Source organism: Castanea sativa, chromosome 1 (assembly GCF_040712315.1).
Source record: "Castanea sativa cultivar Marrone di Chiusa Pesio chromosome 1, ASM4071231v1".
NCBI lineage: Eukaryota > Viridiplantae > Streptophyta > Magnoliopsida > Fagales > Fagaceae > Castanea > Castanea sativa.
The window spans coordinates 74,648,700-74,675,546 of NC_134013.1; the positions used below are offsets into that span (position 1 = coordinate 74,648,700).

At 39.3% G+C, this 26,847-nt stretch overlaps 2 protein-coding genes across 3 annotated transcripts; one reads left to right on the forward strand and one right to left on the reverse strand.

Annotated features, from left to right (window-relative positions):
- The first annotated feature begins 3,088 nt into the window (after positions 1–3,088).
- LOC142634318 (uncharacterized) lies at positions 3,089–3,778 on the forward strand. The gene has a single exon (XM_075808617.1). It carries the CDS (start codon positions 3,089–3,091, stop codon positions 3,776–3,778), a length of 690 nt encoding a protein of 229 aa, XP_075664732.1.
- Positions 3,779–4,610: 832 nt separating this feature from the next.
- On the reverse strand, positions 4,611–8,240 carry LOC142622385 (trihelix transcription factor ENAP2). 2 transcript variants are annotated; one of them, XM_075795840.1, is made up of 2 exons: positions 6,823–8,240; positions 4,611–4,886 (listed from the first exon to the last, which is right to left on the reverse strand). In XM_075795840.1, the coding sequence occupies exons 1-2, from the start codon at positions 7,889–7,891 to the stop codon at positions 4,810–4,812; spliced, it is 1,146 nt and encodes a 381-aa protein (XP_075651955.1). In that variant the 5' UTR covers positions 7,892–8,240; the 3' UTR covers positions 4,611–4,809. The 2 variants fall into 2 exon arrangements, with proteins under 2 accessions (XP_075651955.1, XP_075651956.1); XM_075795841.1 differs by having other exon boundaries at positions 6,807–8,240.
- Positions 8,241–26,847: the final 18,607 nt, after the last annotated feature.

Below are 26,847 nucleotides of genomic sequence, written 5' to 3' on the forward strand. Positions count from 1 at the left end.
ACTTGGATGAAAATCAATCCTTCACTTGTTATTGCGGCACCTTGAAATCTATGATCAGGGAGTTGAGATTTTGATTGTGTTGATGTCAGATGGGAAACCATGTTTCACGGACAAACTATGCCTACTGTATACATTGCATTTAATTTTATTGTACTCAAGAACAGTCCACTAGAGAAGAATTTGAAGATACTGGACCTAGTGGCAGATTCTGTGAATTTGTTGATCTAGTGGTATAAAAATCATTACTCAATCAGGGCACAGATTTAGCAATTCAAGCAATACAAGTCCTCTTTACAGGGAAATTCAAGAGGGCTTGGCTCTTCAAACTTTGCCTCGAATTTATTTCTTAAATTAGGGAAAGAAAATAGAAAAACCAGCTTAGCTCGGCAAGAAGAGATGAGAAACCATCCAATCATAACTCTTCAAAAAAGCTTCACACTGGCTAAGGAATTGGATCTCACCACCAACCGTGTGAACTATTTTAAACTTATCATTTTTGCAATGGTTGATGATTTACACAAGATGTTGGAATACTTGATAAGGGAGAACTTGGAGAAGAAGATGAGAAGTATCGAATGGACCCTAGAGATTGCAATGGAGTTATTGATAGATGTGTACTTGCAGTTTTTGAAACAGATATCACAGGGTCCTGGATGTCAAACATTCTAGCTTGGCTTGTTAAGAAGAATGGATGCATGTACGAACGCTGATTTGGTAGGGTATGGTACATCGAAAATTGAAAAACTAATCCTAGACTTGTTGAGAAAGATGATGTCACAGATGAAGGAAAAGAGGATTTTTAATGCAGAAGCAAGGTAACGATCTCTGGAAGATTACATATATTCAGATTCAATTGTAGCTCTTCTCATTCAAGGAGGAACTATTTCTTGAAGAAAATTTTTTAGAAAAGGAAGGAAATGAAAGGATAGTTTGTTTTAGTTTAAAAGCAATGGGCAGCAACAAAGTAGAAATGCTAATTGTGGTGTTTGTCCTTTCCCACTTCTCCTTACGATTTTCGTTTCGTTTATGGTTATTTAATTTTGGGGCAGTAGACTATTAGAATTTAGAAGGATGTAAAAAATGGCGTAATTAGAGCAATCACATCACTTCGTTTATTTTACCCATCCATTTTTACACTAAAAACCTACTTTTCTATTTTACATATTCATTTTTACAAAACACCCACATCAGTTTTTCTATTCTACCACATCTTTTAATTAAATAATCAATTTTCTTAAATTTTTTATTATTTCTCTTTAACTACCCTATACGCGCGCACACACACTCTCTCTCTCTCTCACTCTCTGTACCTTTTTTTTTTTTTTTTTCCGAATTTTGCTCTCTCTCTCTCTCTCTCTCTCTCTCTCTCTCTCTCTCTCTCTCTCTCTCTCTACCCATTTTCTAGATCAACTCTCCTGACAACTCCGATCCATAGCTCAGATCCACAGCATCGATCCATAGCTCCGATCCACAACCCGATCCGCAGCACCGATTCGCAGCTCCGATCCGCAGCTCAGCCAATCCACAGCAGCGATCCCAGCTCCGATCCACGGCACTGATCCACACTCCAATCCACAGCCCGATCCACAGCACTGATCCGCAACTTTGATCCGCAGCTCCGATCCACAAGCATCGATCTCCCTAGCTTCGATCAGGCTCCGATCTGGCAAGACCCAACTCTGATTAAGCACTGATCTGTCTCTTTGTTGTTTTTTCGTGTGGGTTTGTTTGTGTATCTCTGTGAGTTTTTTTTTTTTTTGTTGGAGTAAGTGTATGTCTGAGTTTGTTACTGAATTTGTTGAGCACGGAGAAAAAAGAGAAAAAATAGAGCGAACGGGAAAGGAATAAAATAATAAATGAACGAGCTATAGTACCTGTGTATATTTACACAGGTACTATAGCTCGTGTATGGATTTTCATATTTTTGTCAATTTATACACCCACTGATGTGGGTGTTTTTTTTGCATAAAATGTGTAAAAATTGTACTTTCTTTTATTTTAGAACACTTTAATTGATCTGGTGTGGATGCTCTTATCTAATTCTGCGTGTATATTTTCCATGGAATAATTTTCTTTGATTCTTCAATTGCTCATGTGCAAACTTACATATTGCAATACTGTCTACTAGTCTTAAACTCCAAGATGACATTATCATTATTTTACCCCTCTCTCTCTCTCTCTCTCTCTCTCTCTCTCTCACTCACACACACACACACACATCATTTCATCCACACAGTAGCTTTCCCCCAATAAGATTAAGAGCTGATTAGATAAGGCAAAATCATGAGTTCTCATTTATGGAAATCATTGAACCTTTCGTTTTACCTTAACTACCCTCAAATCAGCCAACCCACCATCATTTCTTTATTGACATTATGTTCTAAGTAGTAACATTATAGAGCCTATTCTATCACTTCTGTCAAAAAAAAAAAAAAACATTATAGAGCCTAAAGGATTCCAAAACTAGCAAACCTTTCTCAATTGACAATTTCTTGAAGAGTATAAATGATCAAATTGAGAATTAAAGTTCCATGATTTGTATTAGAGTTCCAACCACCGTCGATTATGAAATCAACGATTCTAACGTGGGTAAAGCATGTAGTTCTCTAGTTCTGAATATTCCATAATAGATCTCTTCTAAAATTAAAAGTATCAAGCTTCTTAAACAACTGTTCACCACCCCATAATTGATAGCTTTAATATCCAAAAAACATTTTCATGGACATGTTGACTATAATATAACAAGACTCTAACAAACCTCTTCAATCATGAAAAATTAAGTTGCAAGCAACCAAACCTCTAGTTATTATGTTAACCTTAACCATGACATTCCTCATACACTCCCCAGCTGCAGTGTTTCATACTCTCTAAATCATTTCCATTCTATAGTACTCTTCCACACAGCATGCCTAGAACAGCACAAGTCCTTGAATCTATCCATCTAATGAACGCAGCACATATTTTCAGGGAATCTATCAGACTTGTACTTCTTCATTCAACTCATTTCCATTCAATCTCAATATTCCTTTTCTCACCTCTCCCTATCTCTCTCTTCATCTCCCACTTTCTCATTCACCAATTTCCCCAAATGCCCGCCTCAACAATTAAATTCACACATCATTTACTTGGACTACCTCTGTCTAAATTACTCTCCAAAAACATTGTTCACATCCTCATATGTTTTCCTTCATTTATCACCTTCTCTCTGCTTGGAAGAGCTGCCACTGCTCAAGCAGTGTCAGATAGTTACAACAGAATAAACCTTGACAGAAGAAGGTTACTTATGAGAAGTGGCTTGGCTTGGATTAGGCTTCTCCATACAAGTTTTTGTGAATTCCTTGTTGTATTTGGCCTTCTGGGTGTTTTGGTGGCTATGTTGGCAACAATACCAAAGATATTATTTGCATGGGGTATTTGTTCCAAAATGTTAGGACTCTGGGGTGTCCTAGGGATTCTAGGTGTGCCCTTTTGTGTGGCATTTGCACATGTTACGGTTGTAGGGAACCTAGCGAGGGTTTTATCAGTATTGGAGGGTGAGAGTTATGGGTTTGAGTCATTATTGAAGGCCAAGAGTCTCATGGAAGGAAAGCGACAAACAGCTTTGGTTATGGCTTTGTCTAGCAATATGGGTCTTACACTAGTTGAGCGTTTGTTTGAGTTTAGGATGTGCAGCGGAATCAGCTTATGGGAAGCTCCTCTGTTGGTTTCCATGTATTCCTTGGTGCTAGTTTTTGACACTGTCATGAATGTTGTGTTCTATTATGCATGTAAACCTTGAGATTTTCTAATGTCATATAGGTAGCAAATGTTCCTTTACCGTGGTTGATTCAGATTAGGATCATCTTGAGTTTTAGAAATTTCTAAAATACAATTCATTCGGTTTGAAATGAGTGAACTAAATTTTACCAAGTCATCAACATATATAAGTAAATGTTAATGATCGCCATTTTGAGATATATATATTATTAATGAAGTGGCAAAATCCAATTAACACATTTTATATAAATAGATTAGATTTTAGTAACTCCTTGGTGGAAACCTTTTGAACTCTCAAGAATCCTAATCCGCTTGATTCCACAAATTTCAAAGGATTTTAATAAGTTGAATGATTCTACAATTTTTGGGACTGAAAATATTTGTTGTATAAGCCAGAAAATACGACTGACCGAGGTTAATTTCCTATTAGCCCCTAGAAGCAAATTCATCTCTAAGAAAGAGAACAAAATCTGCTGGTAAGGGAATCTTCAGCCAGAGTTATTCAAGCAAGATCTACCCTTGCATTTGTATAACTTCATACAAGCAAGATATACCCTTGCTTCTTTTTTCAATCAACTGCACAAACTTATATCTTTGGTTTAAGGGGAAGATGTGAAAAGGCAGCATTAACATGGAATCCTTTGCCAAGATTTATTTATTTATTTAAGTTTGTGAATTACCCGTGCACTCCATTAGTCTTGAATGCACAAACTGCTCTCCACCTTTACGAAGGAAGGAAATTCCATTTGAGTCAGATCTCAATGGCCCTTTACCAAGGGAATTTATTTTGGCAATTGTATTGAAATGCATTGCCAAGAAACCAAATTAGCAAGCCATGAAATTATCTGAGATTGGGCAAAAGTAGAGATGAGCTCAGATAATTGAGAGAACATAAGAGAATAGCCATGAGTATTAATCAGGAGAGTATGATACACTATTGATACAAAGGCATTGCATAAATGCGGAAAGTTCCAAACATTTCCCCTCCCCTCTCCTCCCTATCAACCCCTCTCCTCCCCAAACATACCCTTGGCCTGATAGCTACCCCTTGCTTCAGCAATGAGCAGATGCTTCTTTTTCCAAAACCCTTGCAACAGGTCCCGATACCACCATCAGCTCAGAAATTTCAACTGCTCAGACAAGTGAACAATTAAAATCTATTACTACCAATACCTCCGATTGTAAAATGCCATCATATTTATGAAAATGACTTCAACCAAAAAATATGTTTACCAAGTTGTTAATTAATTTATATGCATAGAAAACCTCAAATCACTGGCAACTCAGAAATCCACCAATTAAATTCCCACCAGTTTTATATACTAATCAAAATGCAACCAACAGGAAGAAGCAGCAGAGTATGTAGATCTGACAACTAAAAAAGGACTATATGTATAAGTTCAGATAAATTACAGAATTGATCCACACATATTAAGATCCTACATTACAAGTATAATGTGTTCCCTACACTAAGAAAAGCAAAAGCATAATGAGCTACATGCAGCAGGATGAAAAACTCAGGCCTCAGTACCAGGTTTTTCACTGACAGACGCCACAACGCACTAACATTAGCAACAATGAGGTACAAGAGTTCCACAGACCAAGAGAAAAGATTATTTCTACTACCTGCAAGTTAAAAAGTACAGAGAAACAGAACAAAGACAATGGATAATATCCTTGTTCCCAAAATTTAATCACTTCTCAGTATCACCTCAAAGAGAAAGGCTAACTGGGACAAACATGGATATCATGTTTCCAATGGACACTTCTAGGGAACAAATCCCCACCCCCCCTCCCCCAACTATTGAATTATTACCAAAAAAAAATAAATAAAGAAGACAAACATGGCTATCCAGTGAAAAAAAAAAAGTATTTTAGAGATAGCATATAGTTGAAAAACTTCCAATCTCCAAAGGCAGTTATGTTAACTTGTTTTTTTCTGGTGCCTCTTTACCTAATAGAGCACGCACCTACTGCTAGTAATAAGGACCAAACAAGTAGTACAAGTTATTGGCACTTATTAAAAAAAAAAAAAAAGATGCTACATTTACAACATTTTCAGAACAAATCACAGGTGGTTAGTTATTATTGGTTCAAATTTGAACTAAATACTAAGATTACTTTTTTGCACCAACAATAACAACCAGTAACAACCTGCCACTTAGGATTTGTTGTAAAATGTTAAAAAAATATTGTGGACATATCATTTCCTCAAAAAAAAATTAGTACAAGCTATAGGCAATACTAAAGTAAAGCAATTAACCCTAAAAAATTTCCGTAATGTTTGCTAGCTACTCCACTCCTTAAGCATTAACCCAAGGGAGGTTTCCATAATGTTTGTTAGCTACTCCATGCTTTTGAAATACGCATCACATCAAACTGAAGCAAAGCCACCTATGGAATGGTCCATATCAAACGCCTTTGCAAGAACACAACCACGACATTTAGGTCCAAACAATCTAAATTGAAAGGTTTGCAATGTTCTCTTTTCTAATGGACTAAAGCTTTCACAAAAACAAAGTATCACATGACCTCAACTATGTTATGTCTGTCCTAATTTGCAATGGAGAACAAACTGACATCCATAACCATTAATCCAAGTAGAAGTCAATTCACTTTGGTTACATAAAACCAGCTACCTTATGAGTGTAAAATAATTAGGGTTCACATTTTCACATGTATTGTTTTTACTTGAATTTCAACTTCTTACAAATTGCATATTCTAGCCAGAGTTGAAGATGTAAGTCTTTTTTTTTTTTTTTTTTGAGAAACAAAGATGTAAGTCAACACAACACAATTTGACAAAGCAAATCAAATGTTTCCTTAAACAAGAGATGCATAAGTTAATCATTAATACCTGCTGTCAAAAAAGGAATAAAACAAATACAATATTTTTCCCTAATTTTTCACATCTAATACTAGCAAATAACTCTCTCTCACTCTCTCTCTCAAAAAAAAACAAAAAAAACAAACAAACACTAGCAAATAACAAACCATTCAATCATAAAAAATAATTTAAACATGCCATGTAAGATCAAGGAAACACCCACCACCAACATCACTCACTGAGATTCTCTTCAGAAGCATCGGAATCCTCATCATCCTCCACCTCTTCCTGCATTTTCGCAATCTCCACCTGCGCCCTCTCCAGAATCTGCTTCTTCTGCAACTCCAACTCCCTCTGGAACTCCAACCTCATCTTCTCCAACTCCATCATCTGCTGCCTCTTACTACTCTCAATCTTCTCATATATCTCCCCGAACTTCTGTATCGAATCCGCCAACACCTTATATGACAACCCATCTCCACCAATTCCTCTCACTCCCCCCCTCTCATCAAACCCATTCCCCTCCTCTTCCTCCTCCTCATTCTCCGACTCCCCAGGACTATCCCTCATCTCATCAAACCCATTAGACCTCTCCAAATAAACCCGGGTATTCATAAACACATACTCCCCGGAATCAATCCCACACGCCAACCCACATTCTTGCCTCGGCGACGAAGCCATTAACATATCCATCTTCTTAAAGTAGACCCATTTGCTAGAACTCAATCCAAAGTCCTCAACTTTAGCCCTCTCTTTCTTGTACTTCCTCTTCAGCTTATCCAACATAGTCCTACACTGCAACTCATCCTTCTCCATCTTCGATGCCTCCGATACCTTCTCCGCAACATCCTTCCAGTCCTCAGACCTCAAGCTCTTCCTCCCCAATTGGAGAAACCTGTCCCCCCACACCTCCAACAGCACAAACACCGAGTGCTCATTCCAGTCAGCACCCGAATACAAAGGCTTCGAGCTCCTGCTACCCCTCGGCACCGAAGCGAAGTCGAACTCGAACTCCGGAATCGAATTCCTTAGCTTCCTCTTCTTTGAGTGCCTATCGACAAATTCACCATCTCCTTCCAAATTCCGATAATACCCATCTGGGTTTTCGTCATCTTCGTCCTCCAAATCTTCTTGCAACTCGACTTCGTTTTCGTCGTCGTCGTCGTCTTCTTCGATTTCGTAGCGATTGGAGATTGGGTGAGAGAAAGGAGCATTGCGAATTGGGTTTCTATGGCGACGAGGCGGGTTGTATGGGTTTAAAGAATAGGGCTTTGAAGGGTACCTCGCGTCGTCTTCAATGTCGTCCATTTTGTTTTTTTTTCCTGCAATGAAATTGATTTAGAACCAAACGAGCCCTAATTTTGATTTTGAGAAATGTTAGGGTTTTTGTTTTGGTTTGGAATTGAGGACGGTGTCGTTTTTGTTGGGGCTTGGCAAACCCTAAATTGTTCTATTTTTCTGGTGAAATTTTTGAAGAAAGAGTTGGAAGTTTCGGGTAGGTGAGAGAGAGAGAGAGAAACTGAGTGAATCGGGTGGGTTTTTGGGGAAAATATCGGCGGGAGCTAAAATGCACCCGGGGTGCGTGCGTGCGTGCGTGGTGTTAAATTAAAGTGGCCGTCGGTTTTCACTTTTTCTGTTTTCAGTAGATTGTCCACGCGTCACCGGTGCGCGTAGCTATGTGTTGTGTTTGTATTGTTGTCTTGTGCCTCACTGACACTGGGTTTCTGGGCCATGTTGGATTGGAACTTGATTCCAGAAGGCTGCCAGTGGCCACCGAGAATTTGCTAGAAACTGAAGTGGTAAACGTGGGCTAAAGCCCAGGTACTGCGTGAGATGGATGAAAACATACCAACAACACCCACACCCACACCCCCACCCCCCTCTTTTGTTTATTATTATTATTATTATTAGTAGCAGTATGTAACTAGTGCTTATCCATATGATGAATTGTAGGGGTGCTATTGATGTTAACTTAGGTTATAAAACATATAGGATATTAATGCGACCAGGACATTTGGAGGTATTGAAATACTTTTTTCTTACAATTTTCATGATATTAGTTACACTAAGTTTTTCATTACACTGCTATTATGTACATAATTTTAAAAATTACTATTGGATACTACATATATAATATTAATTTACGATCATTGTTCATGAAATTCTACTAAATACACCACAAAATAAAAGAATAAATTGGTCCAACAGTATTTCTTAAATTGAACGAGGATAGGTGCATGGAATCGTTCAACTTGATTACAATTTGTTACATTCAAGACCTTGGCATACAAAATATCTTAATAGAAACAGTACAAAAAACATGCTCATTAGTTTAGAGAAAAAAAACAGCAAAAATTTAAACAATAGATGAGACAGGTGACGCAAAATTAATTCTAATTGAACTCTAATTTTTACACTGAATTAATTAACTTGGCACAAAAAATTAAATACTTAGATTAGATGAAACACGTAGCGCAAAATTAGACTCTAATTGAATTCTAATTTTAAATCTAATTGAATTTTCTCTCAGTTTTACTTGTTAATATAAACCAACCCCAAGGGAGTACATAGGTGATGGGCTCATTAGTAGCGGTGAGCAAGGGCTTGCCTGACCCGACCTGACATATCTTGGGCAAGTTTGAGTATGCTTAGGTCTATTGTTGGCTCACACAATTAGGTTGTCATCGACTTTGGTTTGGGTTGTGGGTCAATAATTCACTCGATTTTTTTTTTTTTTGGAAAAATCCGATTTGGATTTTGGGTCTCTCTCTCTCTCTCTCTCTCTCTCTCTCTCTCTCTCTCTCTCTCTCTCTCAAATTTCTCACCTCTCCACACTCTCAAACCCTCACTAAATCTCAATGAAACTTTCTCAATCTCACTCAATCCTTTCTCACAATCTCACTAACGATAAGTTAAAAAAAAAATTGTTTTGATTTTTGGTTTAGGATTTCGGTTTTGGGTATTAGTAAAATTGGGGTTTGATTGGGTTTCTTTAAGGGATTTGCCTCACGGATTTTTGATATTTTGTGGTTTTTTGGGTATTTTTAGACTATGATGTTAATGCTGTTTTAGTTTTTGAGTAATTTGGGAATTTCGGCATCTAGGTATAAGTATGCTTTCATTTAAATGAAACTTTTGGTCATTTAGATTAATAAATATATGAAATGCTTTTGCTTAAATTCATGCGTTTATTTAATGGGTTATTTTAGTTTTTGAGTAATTTTGCTAATTTTGCTTCTATGTAATGGTATGCTTTTGGTTAGTTGTGACTATTGGCGACTTAGATTGATAAATATCTGGAATGCTTTACTTAAATTTATTAGTTTAAGCTTACTTCATCGTTTTAGTTTTGTTACAACTGCTTGAATTTGGGTTCTAGTGCACGTTTGATTCTACTTTAATTTTGCTATTTGGGCTTTTAAGTCCGATTAGTTTAAATTATAATTTGGTTGTTTGGGTGGTTAAACTTAATAGTTGTTGTCTATGATTTTGACATGTTCTTAATGTTGTAGTTTTCTAGTTGCTTTGTTGTGTTCCATTTTCTGCATGTTGTTGCTAGTGAAGACAAGATTGTTATAGGTAGTTTGAAATTTTTCAATGAGAATTCATATGGTTTGGTTATTCGATTTCTCCTTAGTAGTGAGTTAACCAAGCATTGATTGGTTACCTCATTTTTTTGAAAACTTGCAATTCTTTTTTTTTTTGAGTTCATAGTATGTCATGTTTTTTAGGTAGTATTTGATGTAAACTATCATTTTTGTACTTTTTTTGATGATGATATGCTTCCACTGGTATATTGTTATTGTGAAAGTGTTATTAACATATATTTAATTTACTTGTTTCTACTGTATTTTTTTACATAGTTTATTATATTTATGAAAAAAACGTCTATGTAATCTTATTTTATTTTATTTATTTTGTTTATTAGTTGATTTATTTTTGTTGCTCAACCGGATTCAAATGAGCCTTTACAACATAATACTATCATTGCAAGACCTGCTGCCATTGCAAGACTTGCTAGGAAACCTCCTTGTCTAGCCAAGGTGAAAGCTTCTTCTTCTAATCCTAATAAGAGAAAACAATCATGGGCTTGAGAACACTTTGATAAATTTGTAGACAAAGATGGTCAAACTAAGACGAGATGTAAATATCGTAGAAAAGAGTATATGGCTAATAGTAGAATTTATGGGACATCTAATGTAAAATCTCATGTGCCCACTTGTCTCGAGTATCCTAATCAAGATTTGCCTGAAGGAGAACACCCATTGTCCAACGATGGGGAGGAGGAAAATCTAGTACCTAGGAGCTTTTCAAATGTTGCAGGTAGAAAAGCTCTTACTGAAATGATAATATTGGATGAAATTTCCTTTAGGTTTGTAGAGGGTTCAGGATTCAAAAGGTTTTGTAAGATCCTTTAACTTAATTTTAATACCCCATCTTATTTTACAGTAGCTAAAGATGTGAGTATGATTTACATTATGGAGAAGAATAAGTTGAAAAATGCCTTGAGAGGCTGTAAGCTTTGTCTTACCACTTATGCATGGACTTCAATTCAAAATTTCAATTATATGTGTCTTACTTGTCATTGTGTAGATGGTAATTGGAAGCAACATAAAAGGATTTTGAACTTTTGTATTGTTGATAACCATAAGGGGAAGACCATTAGAATCTTGTTTTGAAGATTGGAATATTGAGGACATTTCACCTTGTCGATGAATAATGCTAGTTCAAATGATATGATCATTGACTACTTGAAAAAATCTACTAAAATGTGGAAAAGTATTGTTTTGGGCCATGAATTTTTACACATGAGGTGTTGTGCTCACATCCTCAACTTTATTGGATTAAAAAAATATAATAAGTCAATTGATAGGGTGTGTGATACAGTTAGATATGTGAAAGCTTCTCCAAATAGGTTACAACCCTTCAAAAATGTGTGGAGAAAGTGAAAATAGAGTCAAAGTCTATTTTATATTTAGATGTGGCCACTAGGTGGAACTCCACCTATAATATGTTGGAAAATGCTGAAATTTTTGAAGAGGCATTCAAGTAGATGGAAATTCATGATCCTAGTTATAAGTCCCACTTTCATGATGCTGAATCAAGTCAGAAATGTCTTAAAGAAGAAAATTGAGAAAGAAATTTTAGAGACTTTTTAAAAAATGCCACAAAGAGGTTCTCAAGTTCCTTGTATGTGACATCAAATGATTTATTTGACGAGATGTATATGATTCAGAGCAAGATAAATAAATTGTCTAAGAGTGGTGATTATTTTTTGAGCTCAATAGCAAAAGAAATGACGGGGAAGTTTGACAAGTATTGGGGGATCAAAGAGAATTTATCAAAGAAAATATATTTTATCTTATATGTTGTTGTGGTCCTTAGTCCTCGAAAAAGTTGAGGTATTTGTGTAATTTATGAAACTTTGTATCGGAAAGTTGTCGTTGAGTCTATGATTAATCATATGAACACCAAATTGACATGCTTGTTTGATCATTATTATTCAATTAATTCATCATCTATGTCTATGAAAAGTGAGGGTGAGACATCAAGAATGGAAGTTGATGATGATGATCCACAAAAATTTCTTAGTCTCTCAATACAAGGCCTTTAAGCAAGTGACAAAGTTTGTTGGGTGTAAGAATGAGGTTGACAAATGCTTGATGGAGGATTGTGAAGGTGTGAATGAGAAAAACTTCAATATACTGGACTGGTGGAAGTCTAATACAAGTAAGTATATTATATTATCTTGGTTGGCACGGGATGTATTGGTTGCACCAGTTTCTACACTGGCTTCTAAGTTGGCATTTAGTATAGGAGAATGTATACTAGATCTATTTCTTACTTCACTCACCTCTGATATGGTACAATCTCTCATATGTGTTCAAAATTGGCTTCAAGCTTCAGAGGTATAGGAACATATATTAGATCCATTTAGTATAGGAGAACGTATACTAGATCTATTTTGTAGATCCATTTTTGGATGCGAAGTTAGCTTCACCCTCAGTAGTGTCACCTTTTCCCTCATGCATTATTACTAATCTTGATTAATTTGCCCACATTCATTGGTGAGTTATTTGGTATTTTTATTTGTTGTTATGATATTTTTGTCCAAAACACAATTGATGAATTTAGCTAGCATGTCACCTTGTAGGAGTAGGCTGTTCCAACATCCTAAGTTTGTTTATTGATTACTTTTGTTGTAATTAACCATTAAATGAGCATATTATTTGTGTGATTTAGACCTAAGCATGGTAGTCTATTCTCCCATACTTTGACACTACCTAAAGGAGACTTGAATGGTTGAAAATTGAGAACTTAGGCCTTGCAGTATTGGAGGTGCTCTAGTTTTGTTTGATGGGAGGAATATGAATTGTTTTATTTATTTATTTATTTATTGTTGTGTTACATTCCTTTTTTCTTTTTTTTCCTTTTTGTGTGTGACACTTGGAGTCAATACCCTTTTTGTTTGATGACATTGCTATCTTGATCAAGTGATATTAAAAGGAAGTAGTGATTGAGATCTTTTTTGCATTTTAGTTTCATCAAAGAACAATAGAAATGTTGGCCGCTACATTTTAAGTTTGTTTTGCATATGTTATTGTTTGTATTTGTTGCTTGTTTTGCTTATTATTTCTTGTTTAGAACTACTCTATCTATCTCTCCCTCATTTTATGTTTATTACTATTTCTCTTTTTGGCTTGGTTTCTACTAGAAGCTTATTAGTTACATTTATTGGAATGAAAATGATTGTCACATTTATTGGAATGAAAATGATTGTCACATTTATTGGAATGAAAATGATTTAGAGGTATACAAAAACTTCTATTTGGAACTATGTCCTGCTAGTGTTATGAGATGAGGATAATCAAACCTTTAAGATAAGTATCTTTGTGACTTTGAGATTAGTATGATGTAATACATCTTCCAAAAATGACATGTATTGTTGATGCATTATGTCCTGCTAGTGCTATGAGATGAGGATAGTCAAACCTTTAAGATAAGTATCTTTGTGACTTTGAGATTAGTATGATGTAATACATCTTCCAAAACTGACGTGTATTGTTGATGTGTTTGTATTCTCAAAATAAGAAATAAGGAGGAAACAATGGCTAGCCAAAACTGAAGTTTCCATAATTAGCCTTCCCCCATTAGAGTTTGATTCAAAATTTGAATTCTATTTTGAATTTAAACTTTCCTTTGGAAGGAAATAAATCAAGAAGGTGGAATAAATTCATATTGCATTTCCTTAAATGAGTTGGGTCATTATCATTAATGAATTTAATGCCAAAATATTTTCTTTTAAAAGTTAAATTTGAACTTGAATGAAATTTGGCAAATGATAATAGAGTCATAAATATTGAGATTTGGTCGAGTTCTCAAATTGGAAAGAGGTTTGGTCATCAATGCCAATATTATAGAAAAAAACCCCAAAAAAGCAAAAGACCCAACGAAAAAAAAAAAAAAAAATCAAACCTTACCTAAGACCCAAAAACCTCATAAATCATTCAGGTGAGTTGATCAAACTTTCGGCAGGTTCGGTTTTTATTGGGTCGGGTTGCTGGTGACATGACATGACTCGGAGTCCCGAGGTCTCAGGTTCAATCTACCACATCATCAATCCCTGAGGAAAGTGGGATAATCTGGCCAAAGGCTGGGCCACAACTTCTTTATATCCACACACACACAAAAAAAAAAACACAACTTTCTTGTATCCAAAAAAAAAATAAAAATGCAAGTTTGAAATAACTCATTATTTGTCACTTCTTCATTTTTGGTAATTTAATTATAACACCAAAAATAAGTTTATTACTTCAAATGCTAAGTACAATGATGTAGACACAATATTGCATTTATAAGTTATAGGTCATTGCAATAGTAACTTAAAAGTAGTAAATTATTGCATCAACAATAATTATTTGCAACAACTTATAATTTTTTATTGCAATACGGCCTTAATATCTTAGTCCATTAGGAAATTTGTTTGCAATAACTTAGAATGAAAAAAAATAATTACAATAATTTGACTCAAATTATTTTTGTTAACTATTTGCAATATATTGCAATAATAACCGTGAAATAATAGCTTATTACTACAAGATATTCGTCACAATATATTGTTTTTTGGAACATATATATTATTGCATTAAAGTTATCATTAAAATACTTGAAGTTTATTGCAATAAAAAAATTTGCTACATAAACCTATTACCTCATATTTTATTGCATTTATTGGAACAATAATTTTGACTTTATTACAACAAAAAATTTCGTTGTAACAAACCCTTTTCTTTATAGTGTTGTACGTGAATTTAAGAACGAAGTTAAACTGATTGCAAACCTTCAACACTGAAACCTCGTAAGGCTCTTGTGATGAGAAGAAAGTATGCTGATTTATGAGTATTTGTCAAAGCTTGTGATGAGAAGAAAGTATGCTGATTTATGAGTATTTGTCAAATCAAAGCTTGGGCAGCTTCCTATTAAAATTGGCCGTCTCAACTTATATAATATATCTGAATTTTTTTAATAAAAAATATATGGGATTTTGTTTTTTTTTTTTTGTTTTTACCTTGAATTTATAAGATATTGAACACGTAATCTTTATATTAGAAAATAGATTAACTTTCTTAAGAAATAACTAGCCTCCTGTAGGGGGTAAAAATTCCTGAACAAACATTTGGGCTTTAGGCCTGGTTGGCTGGTACCAGTTTGTTTTTGATCAGGGCCTCTAGACACACAAGTCAATCTGCACTGTAAAGGTCCGAGGAGTTGTCCGAGGAGGAATGTCTCCTCGGACAGGCCCGACAATGACCATAGGACTTGCTAAACGGGTTAAAGGCAGAATTCTGAAAAAACTGATGGGTAAGAGGGTGATCCAAGCACCCTCTAGAAGCAAGGATGTGAGAGAAATATTTAAGGAAAAGCTACTACCACCACATTAAAAATCCTGCATCTACCTCCCTGGCCGCATTAATGGGGAAATGACCTTTGAACAGTAGGATTCAGCCTCCCTGCTATTATTTGAAGATTTCAAGATGGCGGTGGATGTGACAAGTATCCAGGGAGAAGATTTGTATGACACATGGATGAACTAGTGAAGAAGAAATATATAAGGAAACAAAAGAGGAAAGAGGGGGGATCTGCGCTTTCTGCTGAGAGAAAACAAGAACTAAAAATTGTAAACTTTGGCGTAGAAAGAGAATATATATATATATATACAATTCGTCATCGGCTTATGTCCGAGGAGGTCTCCTTGTTGTATTCGATTACCATTTGCACAGATAGTGGCACTCTAGTCTGTTAATCAAACTTCCAACATCCCGAACCTAGATTTCAAATCCATTCTCTACAAGTTTATTGTATAAGGCTCATTAGGCCCGAGCCCAACACTTGTTTTTAGGACCGGGTGCAATTGTGCACTTACAATTGGTGCCGTCTGTGGGAAATCTAGCGTTGAAGGAATTGGAACATCATGGCAGGTTTAGGTTCACACCATGCAGAATCTCAGGGATCGCAGCCCGAAGATCTTTTTAAGTGTCTTGAGCGCCGGATGGATCGAGAGGGAAGCATTCATACTGTATATCCTGGCGCGAGTCATACGCACGGCGGAGGCAGTGCCACCCATGAGGATGATGTCAAGGCCATGCAAAGGGAGATTGACCACCTCAAGAAGAAGTTGCGCCGCGTCAGACGAAGGCGGGCTTCACCCCCATCCAATCCTTCTTCAGGGGGATCCCGAGGAAGCAGTTATAGTTCAAGGTCCAGGACTCCCCCCAGCGAAACCTTCTCTTGTGAAGAGGATGACCTACCGAGTCGTAAGCATAGGAAGCTTCCCTCTAGGGGCTTGAGGAACGATGCTATGAGCCGAGCGCTACACCAACTCTCCAAATCGCCCTTCTCACGCAGGATTGAGAATGGAAGGCTCCCCAGGTGGTTCACCCAGCCCACCTTCACCATTTATAATGGCCGGACAGACCCGGTGGAACATGTGAGCCACTTTAATCAGAGGATGGCGGTGCATTCTCACAATGAAACCTTGATGTGCAAAGTCTTTCCTTCTAGCTTGGGACTTGTTGCTATGAGATGGGTCAATGGACTAAAGTCAGGGTCTATTGGTTCGTTCAGGGAACTTATTAGGGCATTCGCGTCTCGGTTCATTACATGCAGCAGAGTTCCTCGACCGTTGGACTTGCTATTATCTATGGCCATGAGGGAGGGTGAGACGTTGAAAGCATACTCCGACAGGTATTGGGAGATGTTCAACGAGATAGATAGAGATTTTGACGAGGTGGCGATCAATACTTTTAAAGTGGGCCTTCCCACTGATCACGACTTGAGGAAATCCTTGACCAAAAAGCCCATACGGAGTGTATGTCGCCTCATGGACCGTATTGACGAGTACAAAAGGGTTGAGGAAGATCAACAGCAGGGTAAGGGTAAGGCGAAGGTTATCCTGCAGGAGAGAAGGGATTTCAGGTCGAACAAGTATCACAACAATAAGTCGAGGAGAGATTACTCTGGGCAGTTTGGCTCAGCCACTCCTCAAGCAGTTAATACTGTATTCCGAGAACCAGTGCACCAACTGCTAGAGAAAGTCCATAAGGAACACTACTTCAGATGGCCCAGTAAGATGGCGGGGGACCCTATGAAGCGGAATCAGAATCTTTTTTGCTAGTACCATCAGGATGTGGGTCATACTACCGAGAATTGTCGGACCCTTTGGGACCATCTGGAACAGCTTGTTAGCGAAGGGAAGTTGAAGCAGCACCTGTACCAACCTAACAGGCAAGGCAGTCAGTCAGGCTCAAATAATCAGAAGAACAACTCATCTCGGCCCTTGGGAACGATTAACGTCATTTTCGCTGCACCTGGCAGGACTGGTTCCTGTCCTACTAGGGTGATGGCAGTGTCACACTCCCAAGCCGAAGAGTCAGGCTCGAAGCCGAAGAGGATTATGGGGAATGTGCCTGTCTTGGGATTCTCGGAGGAGGATAAGGTTGGGACCATCTAACCCCATGATGACGCTCTGGTGGTCACTTTGAGGATAGACAAAACGACGTCAAAAGGGTGATGATCGATCAATGCAGCGGCGCGGATATTATGTATCCCGACTTATTCAAGGGGCTAAGGTTAAAACTGGAGGATCTCACTCCTTATGACTCCCCACTGATAAGCTTCGAAAGGAAGTCGGTCATACCAAAGGGACAGATTCAATTGCCTGTACAGTCTGGCTCGGAAACGGTCGAGATGGATTTTATTGTGGTTGACGCATATTCCCCATACACGGCCATCCTTGCTAGGCCTTGGTTGCACGCTTTGGGTGCTGTCCCCTCAACTTTGCACGTTAAAGTAAAATTCCCTTCCGGGGGACTCATCGAAGAAATTCTTGGCAGCTAAGCAGTGGCAAGGCAATGCATATCGGCTGCAGTATTGCATCAAGCCAAATCAGAGTCCTCGGCCTCGGTTGTGAAGGACTTATAGCAATTAACAACTCTGGATGCACCCGATGTGGTGACAACAGAGGAAGCCATGTGTGAAGATTTGGAGAGGTTTCTAATAGTCGATGATCTTGAGAGGTTCTTTTAAGTGGGGATACAGTTACCACACCAGGAGAAAATGGAATTGGTCAAGTTTTTGAAAGACAATATCGATGTCTTTGCCTGGGATCCCTATGAGGCTCCGGGGGTTGACCCAAGCTTTATTTGCCATCATTTGAACGTCAACCCTGCCGTTGTTCCTAAGAGGCAGCCACATCGGCGTTCCTCCAAAGAGCATTTCGAGGCTATTAAAGAAGAAGTGCTCAAACTCAAAAGGGCTGGGGCTATTAAAGAAGTTTTCTACCCGGAGTGGTTAGCACATACACTTGTGGTGAAAAAGAAGAACGGAAAGTGGAGAGTATGTGTGGACTTTACAGACCTAAACAAAGCCTGCCCAAAGGACTCATTCTCAATGCCACGCATCGATCAGCTTGTAGATGCCACGGTCGGGCATCCTCAGATGAGATTTTTAGATGCCTTCTAAGGTTATCACCAAACATCATTGGCGGCAGATGATCAGAAGAAGACTGCTTTCATTACTCCAACAAGGAACTATCACTATAAAGTGATATCGTTTGGATTAAAGAATATCGGGGTTACTTACCAAAGGATGATAACCAGAATGTTTAAGTCACAACTTGGAAAGACCATTGAGGTAAATGTGGATGATATGGTAGTGAAGAGTAAGACAATACCTACGCACGTGAAAGATCTGGACGACACTTTTCAAATACTTAGAAAGTACAAGCTGCGCTTAACGCCTCAAAGTGTTCTTTTGGGGTGGGTTCTAGAAAGTTCCTAGGCTACATGGTGACTCATAGAGGAATAGAGGTGAATCCGGCACAGGTCAGAGCCATTCAGAGCTTGCAACCACCTCGGAACCCAAAGGAAGTTCAGAAGTTGACCGGGATGATCGCTGCTCTCAGCAGATTTATCTCTCGGTCAGCTGACAGGTGCAGACCTTTTTTCCAATTGAAGAATAAGTGGAAAGGATTCCAATGATCCGAGAAGTGTGCTAGCTTTCCAGCGACTTAAGGAATATCTTTCCTAGCCACCCATTATGTCTCGGCCGGAGGTTGATGAAATCCTGTTTGCGTACCTAGCTGTGGCTGTCCATGCAGTCAGCCTGGTTCTTATAAGGGACGATGGCAGGGTGCAAAGACCGGTCTATTACGTCAGCAAATCCTTGAATGAAGTTAAGGTGCGTTACCTGCCTTTAGAGAAGGCACTTCTGGCCGTAGTCCAGTCCCACACCGTTGTGGTTTTGACCCAACTGCCTCTCAAATCAATGTTACGCAGTGCTAACTACTCGGGAAGGGTAGCTAAGTGGGGAACTATTTTGGGAGCTTTTGATATCAAATACATGCCACGCACCTCGGTGAAGGGCCAGTTTCTCGCAGATTTGGTGGTAGAGTTCGCTGAACCATTGTTGGAAGAATCTGTGGAGGGATCAAGCATGGATGAGAAATCAGTTGGCATGATCATGGACAAAGGACCTTCGATTTGGAAAGTGTCCGTTGATGGGGCAGCCAACCAGAGGGGGTTTGGTGTCGGACTTGTTTTGGTATCCCCTGAGGGAATTGTCTTCGAAAAATCATTGAGATTAGCGTTCTCGGCCACTAATAACGAGGCCGAGTACGAAACTGTCTTGGTCGGTATGAACATGGTACATAGAATGGGGGGAAAGGAAGTTCATATGTTCTCGGATTCTCAGTTAGTGGTTGGCCAAGTGACGGGGACCATGGAGGCTAGGGATCCAAGAATGCAGGAGTACTTGACCCAGGTCAAATGTTTACAATTCGAATTTGATTCCTTTATCCTTTCTCATGTTTATAGAGGTGGAAACACACATGCGAACTCGTTGGCCACTTTGGCGACATCCTCGGCTCAGTTTTTGCCTAGGATTATCCTCGTTGAAGACTTGCTAGAACCAACTCTGACCACTGCAAGTGCCGTCCATATCCATCTGATAAGGCCCGGACTTAGTTGGATTGACCTTGTGGTATATTTTCTAAAAAGCAACATTCTTCCCGAGGACAAGTCTGAAGCAGATAAGATTCGTCGAAATGTGCTCGTTTCCGACTGTCCAAGGATCAGAAATTGTATAAACGCTCCTTCTCCGAACCATACTTGTTATGTGTACACCCTGACTCAACGGAGGCACTTTTGGAAGAATTGCATGAGGGAATTTGCGGAAGCCACACTAGGGGAAGGTCTTTAGCCCATAGGGCTCTGACTCAGGGATATTGGTGGCCCAATATGCAGAGGGAAGCTCAAGACTATGCGAGAAAGTGTGACCCATGCCAAAGGTTCGCTCCCAACATTCATTAGCCTAGGGGAGTCCTTAATCCTTTGTCCAGTCCTTGGCCTTTCGCTCAATGGGGATTGGATATAGTAGGGCCTTTTTCGAGTGCTGTGGGAAACAAAAGATGGCTACTCATGGGAACCGACTACTTCACCAAGTGGGTCGAAGCTAAGCCTTTAGCAAATATTAGGGATATCGACTCCAAGAAGTTTATTTGGAAGAATATTATCACTAGATTTGGGTTACCCCACACATTTATCTCAGATAACGGCGTCCAATTCAATAGTAGAGCTTTCAGGAAGTATTGTAGTGATATGGGCATCACAAACAGATACTCCAGCCCAGCTTATCCTCAGGAAAATGGGCAGGCCGAGGCCGTTAACAAAGTCATAGTCAGTGGACTCAAAAAGAGGCTGGATGACGCGAAGGGTAGATGGGTAGAGGAGCTACCACATGTTTTATGGACGTATCGGACTACGCCGCGTAGGTCCACTGGAGAAACACCATTCTCTATGACTTATGGGGCCGAGGCGGTGATACCTTTAGAATTAGGTTTCCCCACGCTAAGGACGAGTTCTTTTAGGCCAGAAAGTAATGATGATCTCCTGGAGAAAAGCCTGGATTTGGTTGAGGAACAGCGAGAGACCGCTATGGTCCAAATGGCTTATTATCAGCAGAAGCTTAAACGAGGGTATGATGCCCATGTGAAGCTAAGGCCACTAGCGCTTGGGGATCTGGTGTTGAGAAAAGTTGTGGGTACTGCCAAAAACCCAGTATGGGGAAAGCTATGACCAAATTGGGAAGGACCCTATCGGATCATCTCTGTAGCAGGCATAGGATCATATCGACTGGCTAATCTAGATGAAAAAATTGTATAACACCCCTGGAATGTAAACAACCTGTGAAGGTATTATTATTAATAAAGAGCACTTTTATCGTTCGTCGTTCAAAATTATCAATACGTACTTGGGTTTATCTCTTACAATTTCTAAGTACCAAACAGAAACTTGGTCATGGATGGTCCTCGGACCACATACCTTGTGGAAATTGATATCTTATCATGTGTTAAACAGAACCTTAGTTATGTCGGGTCCACAGACCTTCTACTTTGGGGAAATTAACATTTCAAGTTACAATTTCTAAGTATCAAACAGAAACTTGGTCATGGATGGTCCTCGGACCACATATCTTGTGAAAATTGATATCTTATCATGTGTAAAACAGAACCTTAGTTATGTCGGGTCCACAGACCTTTTACTTTGGGGAAATTAACATTTCAAGTTACAATTTCTAAGTATCAAACAGAAACTTGGTTATGGATGGTCCTCGGACCACATACCTTGTGGAAATTGATATCTTATCATGTGTTAAACAGAACCTTAGTTATGTCAGGTCCACAGACCTTCTACTTTGGGAAAATTAACATTTCAAGTTACAATTTCTAAGTATCAAACAGAAACTTGGTCATGGGTGGTCTTCGGACCACATACCTTGTGGAAATTGATATTTTATCATGTGTTAAGCAGAACCTTAGTTATGTCGGGTCCATAGACCTTCTACTTTGAGAAATTAACACTTTAAGTTGCAATTTCTAAGTATTAGATAAAAACTTTGATATGCATGGTCCTCGGACCACATGCCTTGTAAAAATTGGCATCTTACTTGTTCTAGAAAGAAAGTTTGGTTATGTTAGGTCTTTGAACCCTTCACTTTGAAAACATTAGCAGAAAACTATTTCACATTAGTGCTGAGGAGTTAATGAAACACTTGGATTGTTTTATATCCCAAGTTAAATTCTAAGTTAAGTTTTTGATTGTATATTGCCGTTTCTTGTTCGCGGGTCATGATTTGCAAAGTATAAGCTAAGTATGTGTGTTTCTATTAAAAGTCATGACAAATTGAAATATTGCAAGTGGTGTTAATTGTTCCATTCATTCATTTTTGTGATGATGAGTATTGCTATACAAAAAAAAATTGGAAGGCAAATTAAAATAAAATCAAACAGATTGTCATTAATTTCTGTCAATGTACATTCAAAGCAAAAGTTCAAAAATTTGTTACATGACAAAAAGAGAAGTCCTAAATAGCCTAAATCCTAAGCCTTAGAAGGGGGGTTCTGCTCGGAAGTGCTGGCAACTTCTGTACTTTTTATCTCCATTTCAAAAGAGGACTGGACTTGTTTTCCCTTGTCTATTGCCACTGGTGGAGGGACATTAGGCTCGACGCTTTGGCTCGTAGCCTCCTCGGCACCTTCGCCCTGTTCCTTCTCTTTATTGGAACTAGTAGGTTCTGTAGGAGCAGGAATGGGCTTTGGGATCTTAGGAAGGAGCATGGAAGGTGCTGTCTCAGGGGCAAGGGCGATAGGAGGAAGTTCTTCTATCTCCTGGATGTCTAGGGGAAGTCAAACATTTTCGGGCTTCCTCAACTCGGAAGTTGAGGGAATCCCTGCCACATTTAAGGCTTCCTCCCAAACTTGCTGGCAGTACTCTCGACACAGCCTGGCGAACTCCTCAATTAGCTGGTTTTCTGTCGCCACTACCCCTTCCTTGTAAGCGGCCTTCTTCGCGGCCTCCATAGAATCCTTGAAGGTACGAGCCTCGTCCTTCATCCTGGTAAGCTCCTTCTTCAAGTCGAAGTGTTCCTGTTGAGCTTTGGATAACTCTTCATCCCTTTGACGAAGAAGCTTACGTTGCCCCTCCACCTGGGTCCTCATTGTCCTTAGGCTAGCCTCGGCACCATCTTTTTCCCTTTTAAGCTTCGCCAGCTGCGTGGTTAGCTTTTCATTCTGCGCAAGGGCCTGGCCTAAGGACTTCTCGATCTCCAGCCTAAGCTCCAGTTCAATTCTAGCCTTCTTCCAAGAATCCTCCACCCACTTCTCGACAGCAAAAACTTCTTGGATGGCCTGTGGCGAAATATCAAAGTATTTAACGCGTGAGAATGTCTCTTACAATAAGATGTGATGAAAAAAATAAGGTGAGCATAAGACTTAAATACTTACCAAGGCCAAGTCCCTTTTTAGCGAAAGGAACAGATGGGGCTGGTTCATCTTGTCCAAGACTTCCATGTCCTTGGGCAGAAGAAGGGGACGTTCCAAGGCATCGGCCAGGTGGGGAGCATGGCCTTGTTGGAATGCCCTAATATTAGACTGGGAAGGGATTGGTGCCCCGTCCAGCATAAACTCGGGAGACCAGTTAGCCGGTGCACGGCGCACCTCGGCAAGGTCCCTATTCTCCCCGCTTTCTACCGAAGAGGCACGTCCCTTGCCCTTGTTGGGTTTTTGTTGCTGGGGTTGTTGTTGTTGTTGTTTCTACTTCTTCTGCCTCTCCTCATCTGCCTCCTCGGCCTCAGCCTTCCTTTTCTTCTTGGGCTCCGCAATGGGAGGCTTAGGATCGGAGGGAGGAGGGGGTGGGGGCAAGGACGGAGGGACTTGCGACCCACCTTTTTCCTTTTGAGAGACTCTTGCACCCCTCTTGTGCATCAGTTCTTTTAAGGCGTCCATCTCTTCTTCTTCGGAGCTGGGGTCAGGGTGGGCAATCACCAAACCTTGTATCCCCGAAGTCTCGGGGGGCTCGTGTTCCTCATCCGAAAGAATGATAAATGGATTTCCTCGAGGCCTTTCGATGTCCTAGAGTTGAAAGTTGTCTATCTCTTCGTCCAACGAGTGTTGCGAGGACGTTTGCTCTTCTCAGACGGCGGTTGTCTGGGAGTGCGCCGAAAGGGGAATCGCTGCGATTGGGCGCGTGTACAGAATGGTGGTGGGATCGTCGGGAATTTCGCGGTTGGAAAGGAAGCCTGGTCTTGCCACGTCTATCCTTCTGCGTCGCTTACCTCCCGCGATGATGGCGTTTTCAATTTCTTGGAATCCACCAATATGGGGTCGTATCCCAGTATCAGGTGGGCAGCTTTCAATTGTAGGTCCTCACTGACGAATACTTCAGAGCGAAGGACACGGTTCAGGTCGGCAACGTTGAAGAGGCTGAGGCGTGCACGTACGTGTTGTTTGTCTGTGAAGAGAAACATCCGAGAAGGAGAACATGGTCAGATTAGTGATAAACATCAAGACAAAAAGGAACAATATGCAGTAAAAATTAAAAATGGTAAAGGCAACGGGGTTGAATCATGGGTTAGTAAATCTAACTCCTAAGGATTCACACCTGGTTCTCCCCATTCGACTGGGCAGTGAGGACCGTCATACCAGTTTCTTGACGCGATGAGGTAGTCGTCCTTCATGCCTTTGTTGGATTTAGGAAGACAGGAGATCAGTCTAACTATGCTAGATCGGGATTTAATGTAATATCCTACATTTTTGAGTTTGTGGCACTCGTACATGAAGGCAACGTCGTGCCATGTGAGGTTTAAGCCCATTTGCTCGTTCAGAGCGTCGACAGTGCTTAAGACCCTAAACATGTTTGGTGCGCACTGGTCTGGGCATAACCTATGGTTGCGAAGATATTCACTAGTCGCATTTCTCATGGGGAGAGTCATCCCACCTTCTATGAAGGCAATCATGGGAATAATGACTTCTCCGTCTCTCCTAGTGCTACCTACGGCTTCTACTGGACAGTATCTCAAGCCTATGTCATTGGGAATATGGTACTTGGCCCTAAAACCTTCCATACCGGTGTCAGTATCAACTAGACACTTAAATCTACCCATTTAGGAGAAGTGAAAATGAGAGTTTGAAGAAGAAAGGAGGTTTAGATGGGAGCCGAGGACAGAAGCCGAGAAGGAATGAATAAGGAAAAGCGAAAACTTAGTGGAGTTGGTTATGCGATTCTTCACAAGTTTCTGGAGAGAAAAGGTGATGATTGACACTTTGATATGATTGATTTCTGAAGAAATGAATGAAGGCGCGGGTTTCCAGGCATTTTGACGTGCGGGAGGCGGCCTCGAAATTAAATTTTTCCCGCTCAAAATTTTCAGGGCCAACCTAGACCGTTGGATGTCCATCTTACTGTTGAACGTGGGGAATAAGATGTAACTTACGATCATAAATGCGTGCGTTCCGGGTTTCGAAGCGTTAGAAGCGTTTTCAGGGAACGAAAGGACCCATACACGCGTGGCGGTTTACAAAGCGTATGAGAGGTATTTTGGTTGGATCAAAACTCTATTTCTCTCCTCGGACGGGTGGGAAAAATAAAGTTTTGAGGGGCTATTGTGGGGGTAAAAACTCTTGAAAAAACATTTAAGTTTTGGGCCTGGTTGGCTAGTACTAGTTTGTTTTTTATCAGGGCCTCTAGGCCCACAAGTCAATCTGCACTGTAAAGGTCCGAGGAGGAATGTCTCATCGGACAGGCCCGGCAATGACCCTGGGACTTGCTAAACGGGTTAAAGGCAGAATTTTGAAAAAACTGATAGGTAAAAGGGTGATCCAAGCACCCTCTAGAAGCGAGGATGTGAGAGAAATATCTAAGGAAAAGGCTGCTACCACCACATTAAAGACCTTGCATCTATCTCCCTGGCCGCATTAATAGGGAAATGACCTCTAAACAGTAGGATTCAGCCTCCCTGCTATTATTTGAAGACTTTAAAATGGCGGTGGATGTGACAAGTATCCAGGGGGAAGATTTGTATGACACGTGGATGAACTAGTGAAGAAGAAATATATAAGGAAACAAAAGAGGAAAGAGGGGGGATCTGCGCTTTCTGCTGAGAGAAAACAGGAACTAAGAATTGTAAACTTTGGCGTAGAAAGAGTATATATATATATATACAAATCGTCCTCGGCTTACGTCCGAGGAGATCTCCTTGTTGTATTCAATTACCATTTGCACAGATAGTGACACTCTAGTCTGTTAATCAAACTTCCAACATCCCGAACCTAGATTTCAAATTCATTCTCTACAAGTTTATTGTATAAGGCTCATTGGGCCCGAGCCCAACACTTGTTTTTGAGACCGGGTGCAATTGTGCACTTACACCTCCGAATACGCGTTCACGCGCGTGCTCAGAGGTTTTTTTTTTTTTTTTTTTTTTTATAGTAAAAGTTAATAATTTGAATCCATTATAATTTGGGATTACTACATTTTTCAATCACAAAAAAATCTAGGGGTGTGATGAGTAAATTATTTCATCTAAAACATAAAATACTCATCACACTCTTAAGTATTTCTGTAATTGAAAAATGTAGTAATTTCAAATTATAATGGATACAAATTATTAACCTTTACAAAAAAAAAAGAATAGAAGAGCAATTTAAAAACCATCAGGAGAGTGGTCATGTTTTGTAGGCAACATTTTAGTGGAAGTTAAAGATATATCTACTTATCAAAAAAAAAAATTGTATATATCTGCTTGGCTTAGAGTTTTTTTTTTTTTTTTTAAAGGAAAAAACAGTAGCAACATGGGTTGTTTAACTTATTTTTCTATTTAAAAAAACAAAAACAATAAACGTATAGTTATTTGATTATACTTACAGATTA